At 44.6% G+C, this 15,400-nt stretch overlaps 1 protein-coding gene across 3 annotated transcripts in view; it reads right to left on the bottom strand.

The window, feature by feature from the left end:
* Window positions 1-15,400, bottom strand: part of LOC119461566 (baculoviral IAP repeat-containing protein 3) — a 39,912-nt gene that overhangs the window by 9,801 nt on the left and 14,711 nt on the right. For 2 of the 3 annotated variants that reach the window (XM_037722912.2, XM_037722911.2), the window contains exons 2-7: window positions 9,437-9,643; window positions 8,351-8,815; window positions 7,332-7,528; window positions 6,393-6,583; window positions 5,238-5,416; window positions 2,538-2,773 (exon numbers count right to left, since the gene is read on the bottom strand). In XM_037722912.2, coding sequence (XP_037578840.1) covers window positions 2,538-2,773; window positions 5,238-5,416; window positions 6,393-6,583; window positions 7,332-7,528; window positions 8,351-8,815; window positions 9,437-9,634 — 1,466 coding nt within the window. In that variant the 5' untranslated portion in view covers window positions 9,635-9,643. Of the gene's footprint in view, window positions 1-57; window positions 272-2,537; window positions 2,774-5,237; window positions 5,417-6,392; window positions 6,584-7,331; window positions 7,529-8,350; window positions 8,816-9,436; window positions 9,644-15,400 lie in introns of those variants that run through there. The other variant, XM_049673214.1, reaches the window with a different exon arrangement.

The following is a 15,400-nucleotide window of genomic DNA, read 5'->3' as shown; positions in this document are numbered from 1 at the left end:
ATTTCGCCTCCACAACTCCGCCGCTTCGGTGGCTTCCCTCGCCCTCCCTCGTGGCTCCCTCACTTTCGACTCTCACCGTGCACGCCCGCCGCCGTGCAAGATCCGCCGCTCCAGCCGGCCCAGCGCCAGCTCCCCGAAGTTTCGTTTTCTGCCGTTATCGGGAAGCGGGCGTTTGCCAGTGTGGGCAGTTTCGTTGGCCGGCCTGGGTACACTGGACAGCGTCGCTCCTTCCCTCGGCGCCGTAGCCGCAGCGTGCAACGTCAACACGTGACTAGAAAGTAGAGGAAGCATAAAGGAGAAAGAAGGGTTCACTGCCATTTTCTACGCGTGGCTACGGTAGTGTGGCTGAGACGTCGGCACGTACACGCATGTTCCGGCGCAACGCAGAATCGGCGACCTTGCCATTTGAGAGGGTGAAATTTCCGCCGTGTTTTTTCTTTTTTTGTTCGCGCGCGACTTTGAGGGGTCTCTGCTAAGCTTTTACTCTATGGCGGTGCCGGAGCAATACCGGTCGGAGGTGCCGCCGCATGATTTGGTTCGAATTAACGAGATTCGACTGTACATTGAATGCAAACGTTCTAGATGCATTCCTCGACTGTCGCATACGCGTGGCGGCTCGGTGCACATGTTTTGCATATGTGCGGGCCTTGAAAAATTGTTGCTTTGGTTATAGTGCGGTACCGCTTTTAGTGCGGATATTTGCGACTCCGGCAACTTACGTTATAAGCGGTCTACACTGTATCAGTATTAAGTTCCCTGTGTATGGACTACAGACAAAACCCTTGAAAGGATTCTGGGGTACTACCTCTAGAATAGGTCATTATGTATGTGTAAGAAACATTGATTAATTTCCTGCATTCCATTTTTGCCTGACAAATGGTGGCTATTATGATCTTAAAACAGACTGAATTCCAAAGGCAAAGCACATAACAAGTGCATACGAAGTCATTAGGTGACCGATGTCGACATCTAGCCCATCTCATCTTTCCAACAAACTGCACACACTTCTACAGATGTAGTGCTGTGCAAATATTCGAATAGTAGTTTCGAATATTACGCTATTCAATATTCTTCTTCTTTCTGGGGTTTTACGTGCCAAAACCAGTTCCGATTATGAGGCACGCCGTAGTGGAAGGGCTCTGGATTACTTTTGACCACCTGGGGTTCTTTAATGTGCACTACAACGCAAGCACACGGGCGTTTTTGCATTTCGCCTCCATCCAAATGCGGCCGCCGCGGCCGGGATTCGATCCCGCGATCTCGTGCTCAGCAGCGCAACGCCTTAGCTGACTAAGCCACCACGGCGGGTGTTCATTCAATATTCGCTTCGACAGCAGTTGTAATATTCATAGTTTTCGAAGTGTTGGCAAACGGTCACGAGTTTCTTTACTGTCTAATAATCAGATCCGCTGGCAGCCGTAGCCTCCACCACGGCAACGCTAGGCCTAGCTACTTCAACATTCGCTACCAAGTTTCTTGCTGTTCAGGTGCCGTGTTTTTCACCGAAACAGTTCGCTGCTGTTGGCGAACTGAAATGGCGCCAACTCCACCTTTGTGATCCTCGCCAATGGCTTCGTATCTCGGAAAGCACAGCACGTTATGTAATGCCATTTCCCGAAATTCAGCTTCGCCTCAATACAGCAATGTTACGCAGTGAAGCATACCAAGAATGGAAAGGGGCAATTGTCACGGGACATGGTATATATTCTGTAATAATACATGCGTGCACCTGCCGTCTCCCATCAGAGTATGAGCACCGAAACGCCTAATAAGTGTACTGGCAGGCCTTTAAAGCTATTTCAGACGTGCCTGTGGTGATTTGAGCCTTTGGGAGCAGTAGCGTTTTTGGACTGTCCAATTTTTCGGACATTTTCAGCAGCTCCTAGGCAGTCCGAAAAATCGGACGTTAACTGTATATCAATTGTCATTTTATCAACCTTGTTTAACAACGGGCAAAAGAAACTGAGCAACAAGCGGCTCCAGATATGCCGGCATCATCTCTGCCAATCTTGGCACCCTGGTTGCCAGCACTCTTTCTTTTCACCATCACTGTGTCCTAGTTAGAAAAACCAGTTCTGGACCTTAAAAATTTTCTCATTACCTTCATAATTGCTCAAAAACTTTTATTAGCAAGAAAACTCCCATAAACAGCCCCATTTCAAAACATTTAAACTACAATATTTCGAAAGAAAGCGATAAGATGAGTGAATGACACTAACATTCTCAAATGTATTCCAATAAATAAGTCATACTTAAAACAATTGTGGTCTCATTCTCACAAATTAGTTCACTTAATCATTGCACGTATCCAATAATTATCTTGCATGTCACTTTGCAACCAAGAAACGGCAACTATTCGATACATATTTGATTCGAAAATATTTGACCAACATCACTATTCGCTTTGAATTCGCTTCGAACTCAGAATTCACTATTCGCACAACCCTATACAGATGTATAATTTCACTAAGCTTTAGTTGAGTGGGTATACCACACTGCGAAAAATTACCCTTGGCACCTATCTACCCCAAATTTACCTTGGTAAGGCAAGCAGCTCGCCAAGAACTTGAAGAAGTTCGTCGCGGCTCGCGAAACCCCGGCCCTGGCTGCGCATGTGCTTCAGCAACGCAGCACGCAGTGTCTCTGCAGGGACCCCTTGTGACAGGTAGAACTGCACATCCTCCGACCGCATGAGTGCCGCCAGTTCAGTTGCCATTCCTTCATCGGCACCTCCAGACTGCCCTTGCGCGCTTGTTGATGCGCTAGCCGCAACCTGCCATTGGAAAAAGAGAGAAAAGTTTCAGGTAACAATACAAGCTCTACCAAGGGCAGGCCAACACAAATGGACTATAAGCAGGACTCAAACATTCAAGCTCCCCCAAGTAATTTCCCTGCTTGCAGAGCCATGTCATGACGATTCCTGAGCAAAGATGCCGGAAGGGAGGTGACTAATGAACTGTGACGATTGGAGCAATCACCCCAAGAAAAATGAGAAGAGCAGATGGAGCAGGTGGCCATACATAGACGGACAAGATTAAAGCATTGAATGATTGTGCTTCTGAAAAAATAGAAATATATATAAAATAATAATGACAAAAGAAGGATGATCCTTGGGAAGCTTGTGCATCGCCATGACAAGACAAAGTTTGACATGCAATAGGGACTGTGGACCAGGATCCAACACCCAATGCTACCCGTCTCCGGGACGGCAGGCGTAATGGTTGACATCAGCAGCCACCTCAAAGCCCCCGCCCGCTGAACTGTCACCAGATTGTCACCTCCAGTTCTGCATTGATGCCATGTTACATCTGCCGTTTATTGTGGTGCCATTGCTCGACGTCCTTGTTCTATGTTCTCTTCAACAGCATGAAACTAGGAGTATTTAAACTGATTGCTGTGGCAAACGATCACACTAATCCACGATTCGACCATATAGATGCTCATATCAGCTCGCTTATGCCTAGCTTTACGAATGTGGTAATTAAGTTTTGTGTTGCCTGCTGAATGTAAACTAACTTTCTTGAGTTTCATCTCACTGCACAGTGCACTCGCAAAAGCAACATCCTGTATTTCTTTACAATAAGAAATAGCAGCTCGCTAGAGTGTTTGAGGTAGCATCACCATCAAAATAGGCTGATGATGATGATGATGATGATGATGAGTAACTACAAAAGGTGTGCAGCCCAGAGCACACTCTTGCCTCAAACTTTGCTTCCAACCAACTTCTGATGCAGTTAACAATAAAAGCAGTTCTTACAATACCAATACAGCAGACTTACATTAATTGGACTCGGGTTAAACCGATCCCAGCCGACAGTCCCGGTCGGCACCTATGTATTACAAGAGTCCAAACCTCTGTTATTTCGATTCTGAAATTGGCCTTTACTACATAATTCAAACTTTTAACAGGTCAGCATGCACACGCCTGACCCTTATGGTGACCCGAATAGCGGCACGTTTAGTGGCAGTGTGTCTCAATGGAGCTTAGGAGACAGTGACTACAAGTCAGAAATCTCCCGTCGAAAACTCCCAACGGCCTACCTTAGGAAGCATAACGGTAGCTCACAATGTCCGATTACGGGTATTCACCACGTGGATATATATATATATATTTTTTATCGGGAACATTGGGCCAAAAATTGCCTGCACGGTGCTATCGAAGACGATATCAAAACCACCTTCGCAGCAAACGTATGTTGTACTGCATAACACTGATGTATTGCGGTGAAGCCAACTTCAGGAAACAGTCTGCCGCTATGCAACACACACTGGACCCTTGACCCATCTTTTTTTGCTAAAAAATTGGGTGTGCATTGTATTTCTACTTTGTTTAGCAGCTTTAATGTCATTTCTACGCTTGTTTTCTAATTTGGACACATAGAACGTGGGCGGGCATTTTATTCAGGGGCATATTAGAATTGGGAGGCTACTGCCAAATGAATCAGTGGTGCGTTTGAGTTTTTTTCTGTATCTTGTTTAATTTGACCCGCAGATTAATTCGATCAATTTCATTGGTCCCGTCAGGATCGAATTAACAGAAGTCGACTGTACACACGCTGTGCCCTCAAAAGTGCACCACTTGAGCTTTGCTGCACAACCTCATTCCTCTACCCCCTGGCTCCTGAACAACAAAAGCCACCAACAGCTCCAATATTGCAACTCCTTCAGAAGTGGCCAGTGCACACAGAAGTGCCCTTTCACCTAAGCAAATGACACCTGCAGATGCATTGCTACGACTGGCCTACACTCAGTCTCTTCAGCCAGCGCTTTGTAGAGAAGCAGAACAACTGAAGCAAAAGTTTCATGTCAACCATTAGGCCTTAATATGTGCTGAACACATGGTGGGCCAAGTGTTAAGCTTTAATTGCCTGTACACAGTTGCAGTTATGGCACAGTTAATGTATTGGCTACTAGCCCCAGTTCACTATTCTAAATGTAGGTCACATATATTCCCATGGCAGAGGCAGTGCAGGGCAAGCACAGGAAGAAAAGTCTGCGAGGCTACAGGCTTCACAAAACAGATGGGAAGACGAGAGACAGCTGACACAAGCACTAACTTCCAACTCTGTGTCATCTGTTTAGCACTGCCTGTAGCAACTAGCCCTACTACAGTGTTTGCTACAGGAAAAAGTGTGGTCGTCTCACTAACTTCCAACTCTCTGTCGTCTGTTTAGCACTGCCTGTAGCAACAAGCCCTACCACAGTGTTTGCTACAGGAAAAAGTGTGGTCGTCTCACCGCGCTGAGGTGCGACTGATGTCGCTGGAGGCAGTCCTCCACGTACGCCTCGCCCTTGGACAGCAGCACAAACTGGCAGCGGGGAAACCAGCGGGCGTGTTCCTCCCAGGGGTCGTCCGTCGCATCCCAATTGCAGAGGCCACCATCACAGTGGAAGCACTTGGTGTAGTCCTGAAGACCTGCGGGCAGAAGCAAGGCGAAAAGTCAGCCATCACTTCCAAGTCAAGCCAAGAATGTCACCCCAGAGTGGCCAGTAGAAGCAAGTGTAAGTTGTGGTCCGCTCACTGCTGGATGAAGGGTTCTCCCAGCAAACTCCACTAACTCCCATCTTGGCATCTGGTAATTCCGTCTTACGTAAGCATACCTGCTGATAGCGCAATAATGTACACAAGACTAAAGATGCACGTATACATATAGAATGCTGTGCATGCGCACCTCCTTTTGTGTTGTGTAGATTTCTGCGCTATCTACAAGCAAGTATGTTATGCCAACTTGCCCAATCTTCAACATTAGCAAGTTATGGCAGCAAACTTCCTCGTCTGATTATCTGTCATTCATCTCCACTCGTCTTCAATCATTACATTCAGTCTCTACCGCACCTGGACCCGCAGTGGTGGCTTAGTGGCTATGGTGTTGCGCTGCTAAGCACGAGGTCGTGGGATAAAATCCCAGCCTCGGCAGCCTCATTCCAATGGGCGCAAGATGCAAGAACGCCCACGTCCCCGTGCATCGGGGGCACGTTAAAGATCGCCTGGTGGTCAAAATTAACCCGGAGCCACCCACTGCATGCCTCAATTATATCGGGGCTTTGGCATGTAAAACCCCAGAATCTAATCTTGTTCTACCGCACCTGACCAAATTCCCTCTTCCTACTCTTGATACTATGAGTTTTTGGAGTTTGATTCTAGAACTTTCCAAGAAAGCCTACTGCACCAATGCAAGAGAATGTGCTGTGTCAAGAATACAGCACTAAAGTGCACAAATAGGAGGTTCATGATCCCCATTGAAATTGCTACAAAAAGGAACTTTAATGATCAATGTAACACCAGCATGACTATCAAATTGCAAACAATATCAGCAATCTATATTCTAGTGTACGAACCTGAATGCAAACTGTCCAGAGACTTGGAAAAATAAGTTTTATTTCATGCTTACCAATGTAAAAAAATCCAGCTGACACCAATTCCAGAGGCTGCTTGGGGCACGTGGCGGGCCACTTTTCGAAAGTCCGCAGCCGGGCATCGGGTGATGCTTGTGATGGATGCTTTGGCCCGACGTGTACAGACACGCCAAGGCCAGACAGCGCTGATGGAGGAGTATCTCCTTTCAACTGCACTCCCTGGGAACTACCAAGACAACCCCAGTGGTCTGTGAGCACATGTGAACTGTATGTGCCACATGCAAGCTTGCACGCTTACTTTCCCCTCACATAAATTATGCTAGACAGAATAAACAGCTGCGGGGCCAAATTTCATAACATTATTTTCATTTTTCATTCCTCTTGCTCTACATCAATGGCTGGCATGAAGCAAGTTTTTCGTTATCACCACTATCAGCTACTCACTGAGACGGGTGATAAGAAAAGGATAGAATTAAAGGGGAAAAAAACAAACAAAAATATGGCCCCTGCTCTTTATAGGCAGATTTAATAAGCTTCATAAGCAGACTATTTACTTGTTGGCCCGAGCTAATCTGGCCATGCTGACTTTAAAATGTAATAAATCTTGCTGTGGCTTTAGTAATAAATTGGCTGTTAGCCTTTAGCAATGCGAGTACGCTGCAGTTCGATACTAGCATTACAGTTAATTCACTCGACGTGTGGTGGCTGGCAACCACTCTTCATCGCTTGCCACATGGCAGCACGTGCCACAGAAGTTGCCAAGTGCAGCAGGAACAAGGGTTCATGTTCCTGTGGTGCTTGAGGGCAAAGTATGAAAACTGACTAAACATTTAGGAAATGTTGGGTGCATCAACCATATGCTACTGGAACAGTTGCCCCAGAAGGATCAGCGCTAGTGAGCAGCTGAGCTTGACCTGCTCATAAAGTCTGCCCCATAACTGACAAAAGAGGCTTGCAGTGTGATCCACACGCACCGATTCCCAATGAGCAGCTGCTCGCACTCAGGTGCGGAGCGTGCCCGTTGCCATGACATATGACCGCACTCGTCCTGGCCAGCCAGGTCTGGGTTCAGAAGGAATGGGCAACACGGGAAGTGGCGGACATGTTCTTGCAGGGGGTCGTCCCCTGGCTCCCAGTTGTGCACTGTGCCTTTGCAGAAGGCGCACCGCACCTGCAAGAAAAACAACAAAACTTGTGTACCATGTGTTTAGGAACTACAGTATGATGCTAACTGTGCGTCTTTGAGAAGGCAAATGGGCTTAACCCCAAAGCACATCGAACATACATAAGCTGCGACTTTATTGCAGTGTCAGCATGTTATGTTTTGCGTGAATGACACCTTGTCATGTTCAAGCAAAATGCATTCCATGTGGTTTCCTGCTTCAAGCAGCAACAGTACCCGACCCATTCTGGCTGTAATTTGTGTAATGGGCATGAATGCCTTGTAGCTATCATCTGTGGTGTGCCCATTATTGCTGTAACTTCAGCATAGGTATTCTGCACTGTAAGACAGCCACGCTGTTGCAGAGGCAAAATTGTAGCTGGAATGTATTGCACTCCTGCTTCAGTGCTCCCCCCCCCCCCCCATCCACAGAAAACAGTTTCCTCAACTAGAAGCTACACAAGCAGTGTGACATGCATTGTAGCGACATGTGGCATAAGAGCAGCAGTACGATCAGCAACACAGTCACTGGCAACATTCCTTTTTAAGGATGAAGTGACAAAGTCAAGCTATATAAAATAGTTGTCAGCATTAACAAAGCAAAATGCACATTCTATTAAGAGTTGGTTATTCAAGTGGACTTTTCTGCTGTGAAAAAATTTAATGGAACCATATAAGCACATGGCTGTTATGTAAAGCACATATCCGACTGCCAGAAACTAAACACAGCATCATGAAAATAAGCGTATACATTGAATGACATCACTCTCTGTCAATAATATTAAGCTACGACACTGAAGCAACACATTAATCAAGCAAACGAACACGCACCTTATCTTGTTCGTGAAGATAGTAAAAGCCCGCCTGAGCAAGCGTCCGTGCTGGCAGAAAGTCCAGCGGCCAGTCAGAGAAGGTATTGAACCGCTCTTCCTCCGACGCCTGAAGCCGGCGAAGCTGCAAGTCGTTTTCTACAGCAATCCTCGGAACAGTCTCACAAGCTCCGCTACGAACCAACGGCGCACTGCCAACGCGCGGAAACGGGGGCATCACACTGTCAACATGCATTGGTTGCTCTACACGCCTTGTACCACCAGACGAAGCACCAGCTGTGGAAGAAGCGGGGCTTGCTGCCACCGGAACACGCGGGCTTGGAAGGGAGCGTACAAACGCACAGTTCGGTCGCACCGTGCGGTGTCTATCCACTACTGAGTCTGCAATTTTCCAGTCTGAAACCTCGAGTCCACACTTGAAGCATTGTGTGAGATGCCTGGGAGAACTTATACACACAAAGCCACCCTGCAAAGAGAGAAAGAAATAAATGAATAAATAAAGGAGAGAGGAGATTTAGTACACTTAACCCCCTGATGTGCACAAGGGCCAAAATGAAGGCATCATGAGTGCATACTTATTCCAAATGAAGAGCCAAAATAAAGAAGCTCACTTTCATGGATCACCAATTACAAATAAACAGTATGTGTCCTTTTCTATTAAAGTCATCACGCCCACATTAGCAGCTACCTATGTGAAGTGGCAGTTAATGGCAAATACAAAAAAAAAAAAAAAAAAGTTTCGTGATTGCTTCCTTGCACAGTTTTTTTTCTGCGCCTCAAAAAATATAAGATTCAACCAGCCAATTCACACCTTATTAGGGGTGAGAACACATTCTGTTTCATGGATTAAAAGTGAAATCACATGTTTTGCTCACATGTTAAAGCAACTCTTGTGATCCATTGATTAAACCTGCAATCTAGTGTCAAAGAAATGCTCTTCACCCAAACAGCCAAGAGTAGCCGCTCTGAAGGCACAAGCAATATCCACCCCAAAGCCCGCCTCCACCCCAATTATACATTTGTGCCATTTTTTAACGTTCAAATAAGAAAAGCACTACTTTTCACTTTCAGAGACAGACATGCTCACCTGAGCCAGCTTCTTGGCAGATACCGGGGCATCTGGGGGCCACCCACGAAAAGTGGCAAGCCTGTCTTCTTCTCGGCTATAGTCAAGGGTGACGGCCATCTTGGGGAACTTGGCCACCACGGGCCCATCCGTAACCGTCGTCTGCTCAAGAGCCGAAAAGGCGGGCGGCCCCCGCTGCGCCAACTCTGTGCGCACCATCGTAGGCGCCTGCAGGCAGACAGACAATAGTGCACCTTGTAGCCACTGCCTTAGCCACCACACTGTACCAACAATGCTAACACACCTAAGTATAGGTGGCAGAGGTTTTTAACAAACACAGATCTTAAGACAGAATGAAAAAAGACAGACAGTTTTCCATGTCTCATTATATGATAATCGGCGCTTTTTTTTTATTCACTAGTGCTTTTTCAGTCAGTCTTTTCATTCATACCTTAACCAGTTCTTTGTTTCTCTCTTATAAGCAAAGTATCTCAAAGTGAAGTGTAATTATATTGTTTGTTTAGTTGCAAATTGCTCCTGACACCTTGTATATTTTTAAATTGCTTTTTATTATGTGTTCTGTTCATGCTATTGTAGATATTACAAGTGCTACTAATTGTATAATTGTTCATCTCAGCGATAAGTTGTATCATTTGTACACAATTCTTTCATCCTTCCGTCAGCTGACTACCGTTCCTTATGACATCTCTGCAAGCTTCTTTCAATCCACCTTAGCAGCCAAGTGAAACTTATCTTTTTGATAAGGCATGTGCACTTGCCCACCTTAAAATGTTCATTACTCAAGATGTTGACTGTCTATTAAACAAATATGCCGACTTTGTTGTGTAGGAACTCTGAACAGGCACACCTATTTTGTAGTTGCAACTAGAGCAGTCTGCACCACAGGCCCACAGAAATATTTATAAAATTCATTCATGCAGTATTCACATAGTGTCAGCTAAAATTCCTGTTGCTGTTACCCATTCAGGGTTCACACAGGTTTAAGAGACAAAAATTCAATGGTATTCAAGACTTTCAAGGCCCTGTCAAAGCTACTTCAATGGTGCAGAGCGGCATACCCCATGAAGCAATTTATTACTATTACAACATTTCCAAAACATAGAGATAGCTTTATCGCACTAGAGATACAAAAAATATATCACAAATGTCCAGCCTTGATGTTCCTAATTTCATCATCATCCTACATTTATGTCCATTGCAGGACGAAGGCCTCTCCCTAATTAAGCGTGAACAAAGCAGTGTCAACACGCGAGGGTAACCTGCACCAAGCGCTGGTGTCTTTCGCTTTCACCCACTGTGCGATTTTACAGTTCTGCACAAGTCGTCATGCGAAGTGGATTGTGTGCGCAACCGCACCTGCCTAAAATTTATGTGTGTGTATATATATATATATATATATATATATATATATATATATATATATATGATGAGAATGACCATGTGAAATAGTGGGGCGCTGAAATAGTGGCGCGATCACGTGGTTGTTTTGTACCTTCGCAGGCTTTCTTTAAAGGCAATTACAAGAAGTTCCATCAATGGTACTTAGTTGCAAACACTTCAGTTGTTCATTTTTAAAATATGATCTACAACTTTCTATTGGCACTTTCTTGGTGAAGCGAATATTTAAAAGTTAGGCAATTAGTTTATACTAATTAATGGACTTTGCAAAACGAAAAAAAAAAAAAAAATACCGCAGACTAAGACATGCGATCCTCAACACCACCGAGTTGGTTTGAGCCTCCTAGCACGCTCCGTCGTTTTTAAAACATTGGCTACTTTTAGCTGGGACACCCTGTATATATACGATATAAAACAATGGTATACCATTGTTTCGAGCATAGGATGTTTGCCAGCACTATGCTGATCCGCCATAGAAAGCAGTTAACTTATTAGTAGACTGTATTACTGAAAAAATTCAAGGGTTTCAAAGGACAAACAAAAAAAAAATATTCCAGGACTTTCAAGCACCTTGAAAACACTTTTCAATTTCAAGGGTTTCAAGGACATGTGTGAATCCTGCATTCGTTATGTGGAGTGGAACATGGTACTCTGCCTAGGTTCGCAAAATCAATCAAGCGGATCTGAAAAATCGGACAGAAATTGGTCGGCAACTGTACCTGTGTTCTTTAAAAACCAATTTCGCCCTAAACTGAACGCAAGTAAAAGAAATCGTAACTGGAGTCATTACAACGGTAAAGAAGCTCTAAAAATCTGGCAAATTACAAAAAATCGTAGAAGTTGACAGTTATAACCTCATAAAGTTCTGCCTCCTTTCCAACAAAGCAACATCTTGGTCATGACCGTAGCTGCCAAAATCATGGTCTACGAGTGAATATGAAATGTTTCTGGACAGCGAAGAGGACAAGAAAAGAATGCACTAGGACGGGACGAAGTGAGTAGACAGACAAGGCGCTGAAAAAAAAAAAAAAAGGACAAGACAGCGCCTTGTCTGCCTACTCACTTCGTCCCGTCCTAGCGCTGTTTGTTCCCGTCCTAATGATGTACCAACCAGTCCAGACCAGCATACTCCTAAAGAATGCACGTTTAAGCATGTTGGTCTTTTACATTGTTCCTGTCTATGTTTGTATGCTAAAAGGCTAAATGGACAAAGAAGGATTCAAGCGCCCCTACTAAGCATAGTTTTGCCACTTGATCACCTATTCTATCAGTGTGTTCAGCATCTAGCACATTTCTTGACCCCAGCAAACCTCACCTTTGGCCATCAGATAGGTGAATATAGGTTCTAATGCTGAATGAACAAGGGCCACTTTCCCCCCGCCTTGGCAAACCACAATTACCAAAACCAAAACTGCAGATGACTCGTGGGTGTTTCCTTCTCCTCTGGGGCTGCTAGTTAATCAGCTGCAACAATGGTAATGACTGACGCACGCTGGAAACTTCGACAACAGATTAGATTAGGATAACGCCTTCTTTGTGAACGTGACAAGAGACTTGTGCAACGGTGTCAGACGAGCCAACAACAGCAGTTGCGGTTGGCAAGTGAAACTGCCGGTTTGAGTCCAATTGGTTTGAGTCAATTGGTCAGGCATGTGTAGTTAACTTACAGCCGTACAATGAGTGACAAGCGGGAATTTCAGTTAAAACCAGACACATCAGGTGAAAAAGAAAAGAAAGAAAGAAAAACGGCCCCCTCAAGTTCAGTATAGAAGCCGGCTGTTATTATGGAGTACTCAAATGAAGCACAGGTCTCGAAGTGCACTTTAAAGCAGAAGTTCAAAATACAAGACAAAAAGACCAGACAAAAAAAAAAAAAAAAAAAAAACCACCAGATCACCAGTGAAGCAGGAGTCAGATCTTTACAACTACTGGGCAGTACTATCAAAGGGTGCAGTTGACTGACCTCCCATTAGCATGTAGCACAAGGTAAAAAATAACAATAATGTGATTCAATGTAAAGACCACAAGAGTCATTTTCAACCTATGAAACGCTCAGCACGTGTGTAGAGATATCGTGCTACAAATGTGAAGCTTTTTCACAGAGGTGAAATAGACATAGTATGTATGAATCAGAGAGCGGCAAGCAAGGCTTTCTCTCAGCGTTATATAACATATAACTAAAGCTGAAGAAACTCCTAATGAAGGATGTCTGTAGCCAAAGTTCGACAATTGCTTCAGCAATCACCTGGAATCCCAAATGGCAAGTGTCATTAGACAAGGCTCTCAATAGCTGGGGCAGCCCGGTAGCGTGTACTTTTTTTTTTCTCTCCTTCTCAGGGGCATTCCAACTGTCAAGACTTTTTATCAGGGCACAGTAATCATTAAGCTATCAATATCCAGTCATCAAAAAAAAGGTGCAAACAGCTGCACTGGCGTCGCTTCCAAATACGGTGATGTGGTACTACACGCAGCCCTGTGATGCCCCAACACAGTTATATATAAGCAGTTGCTTCACAGAATCCAAAGAGGATGAAAGACATAAAAAGATGACTCAAAGTGTTAGAATACAGGCCAAGCTGAATAGACAGCTGCGGCTGAAATCAGGGCACCGATGGCATGAATGTTAAGTGAACCCTAATAGAATGAAGGAACTGGAGGGATCGTTCAGAGTGGGCCAAGGAGAAGGGACAACAAGGGCTGAAATGGAAGTGCCAAAATGTATGTGTGGCTAAGAAAGAGTGAGTTGTACTAAAGACAAAATTCTGGAATGACTACACAGAATGGTGGGAGTATGAACTATATGGATTTCTTACCTACCTAAAGGGGGAAAGTGGCACTGAGGTGCTGTGACATGCAATTACAATGCCCGGTAATGGGGGAGAGGGGGCTTAGAATTGGCATCTTTCTTGAGGAGCCTGGAACACCTTGAAGGCACGTCTAGTGAAGCACCATCCTGCCGAATGCCACAAGCAAAAATGCAGTACTGTCCAGTAACAACTGATCACAGCTATAGGCTGCATCTACTACATCACACATTGAACGCACATAAAACCAGCCTGCATAGAATGGCGTTGGCCATAATGATCCAAGTCTCTCTATCTCCCCCAACTTTCTTAATGCTGTCAAAGGGCCGGACCACAAATTTTTTATGGCACCCGTAATTTTTAGTGCGACGAAACGCTTACTGTCCGAGTGTCTAATCATACAGTAGCAAAGTGAGAAACACAGTGGAACATTTTTTATCAGAATTTTCCAATCTGCATAGAGGATGTAGTTGCATTCAAGAAACATGCTGGAAACAGTGATTGGTGAGCGCGATAGCGATTACACGCCGGCACCGGTGGGAAGCGCACGACAAATATGGCTCTAGCAGCAAGAAAATAATATTTTGCTTATCAAGCCGATGTTCCTGTGGTTCATGTTTTATGAAGCATTGAATTATTTTTACAACAACAGATGGTGTCCGAATCGCACTAAATAATCTAGAAAGTCGTGCTTTTGCTGGCTGCATGCGCCAGGCATATTTTCTTTAGCCAAGACAAGCTAAGTTGTAGGATATGCCAGTAAAGCTATTATTGTAGTGCTGGCACCCATTTCCAGCACAATTTGTCGATGGCATTTTGTACCTCAGAGAAGCATTGAACTTTGGGTACTAGCATGCCACGATGCAATGACCCGCTCTGCTGCTCCACTCGTTAGTGTACACTTTTTTTCTTAGTAATACGCATAGAATACAGCGCAAAAGCCTAATAATATATGAACTGCAATTTCAAGCAATAAGTATGCTGTACTCAATAACAGCCGACTTGCATAATCTCAGACTAGGTACATCCAAAGTACCAAGACTTCACACCCAGGCTGCGCCACTTACTGGTTTGTTTAGATTTTCTTTACAATTTATAATTCCTACTTAAATCGCGAACAGCGTGCTGGATTTTATCGCTATAGATCACGGTTATTTCATTTCAATCAACGTCTCAACACATTCTGGCCAGTCGTCAGTCCCTTTAAGTGCACTGCCTCACCTAAACTGATTGCTTGAACTAGCCTCGGGAGCAAAAAGACAGAAGCTCCCCGGCTTGCACTTTGCTAGTCACCTTTTTGTTCAGTTTCTAATGTGTGGCATACAGGAAGAACAGCGCACATGTTATTGTAAGCTTTGCTCGCAGAAAATGCAACCTGAGCAGCTGCTCAAGAACTGTGGGCTTTTAGATAAGCACTGAGCGAAGAACGGCAATTTGTAAAATGTCACTCATCAACATATGAACGTCTCAAAAGTTAAATAATTTCACAAATGAAGTGTGAGAATGATCTGTCTACTCAAATGAAGTGAATGTCTAGCAAGTGAGACATGTCACTTGCTGGCACAAGCCTTTCTTCATCGCAAGCAAGCAATGAAAGCAGTCCACTCCAAGGGGATAAGTGGCTGCACTTTGTTGAGTGTGCAGCCGTCAAGGGCATTCATATCTTCATAGCAACTTACAGAAGAGATACCAGAGAACAGCCGATATGCAGGTAGCATGAGCAAGAACGTTTACAACATGCATGGACTCGATCAAGGAACAA

The sequence above is a fragment of the Dermacentor silvarum genome, chromosome 8 (assembly GCF_013339745.2).
Source record: "Dermacentor silvarum isolate Dsil-2018 chromosome 8, BIME_Dsil_1.4, whole genome shotgun sequence".
In the NCBI taxonomy this organism is placed as follows: domain Eukaryota; kingdom Metazoa; phylum Arthropoda; class Arachnida; order Ixodida; family Ixodidae; genus Dermacentor; species Dermacentor silvarum.
This window is presented reverse-complemented; position numbering and strand designations above follow the sequence as displayed.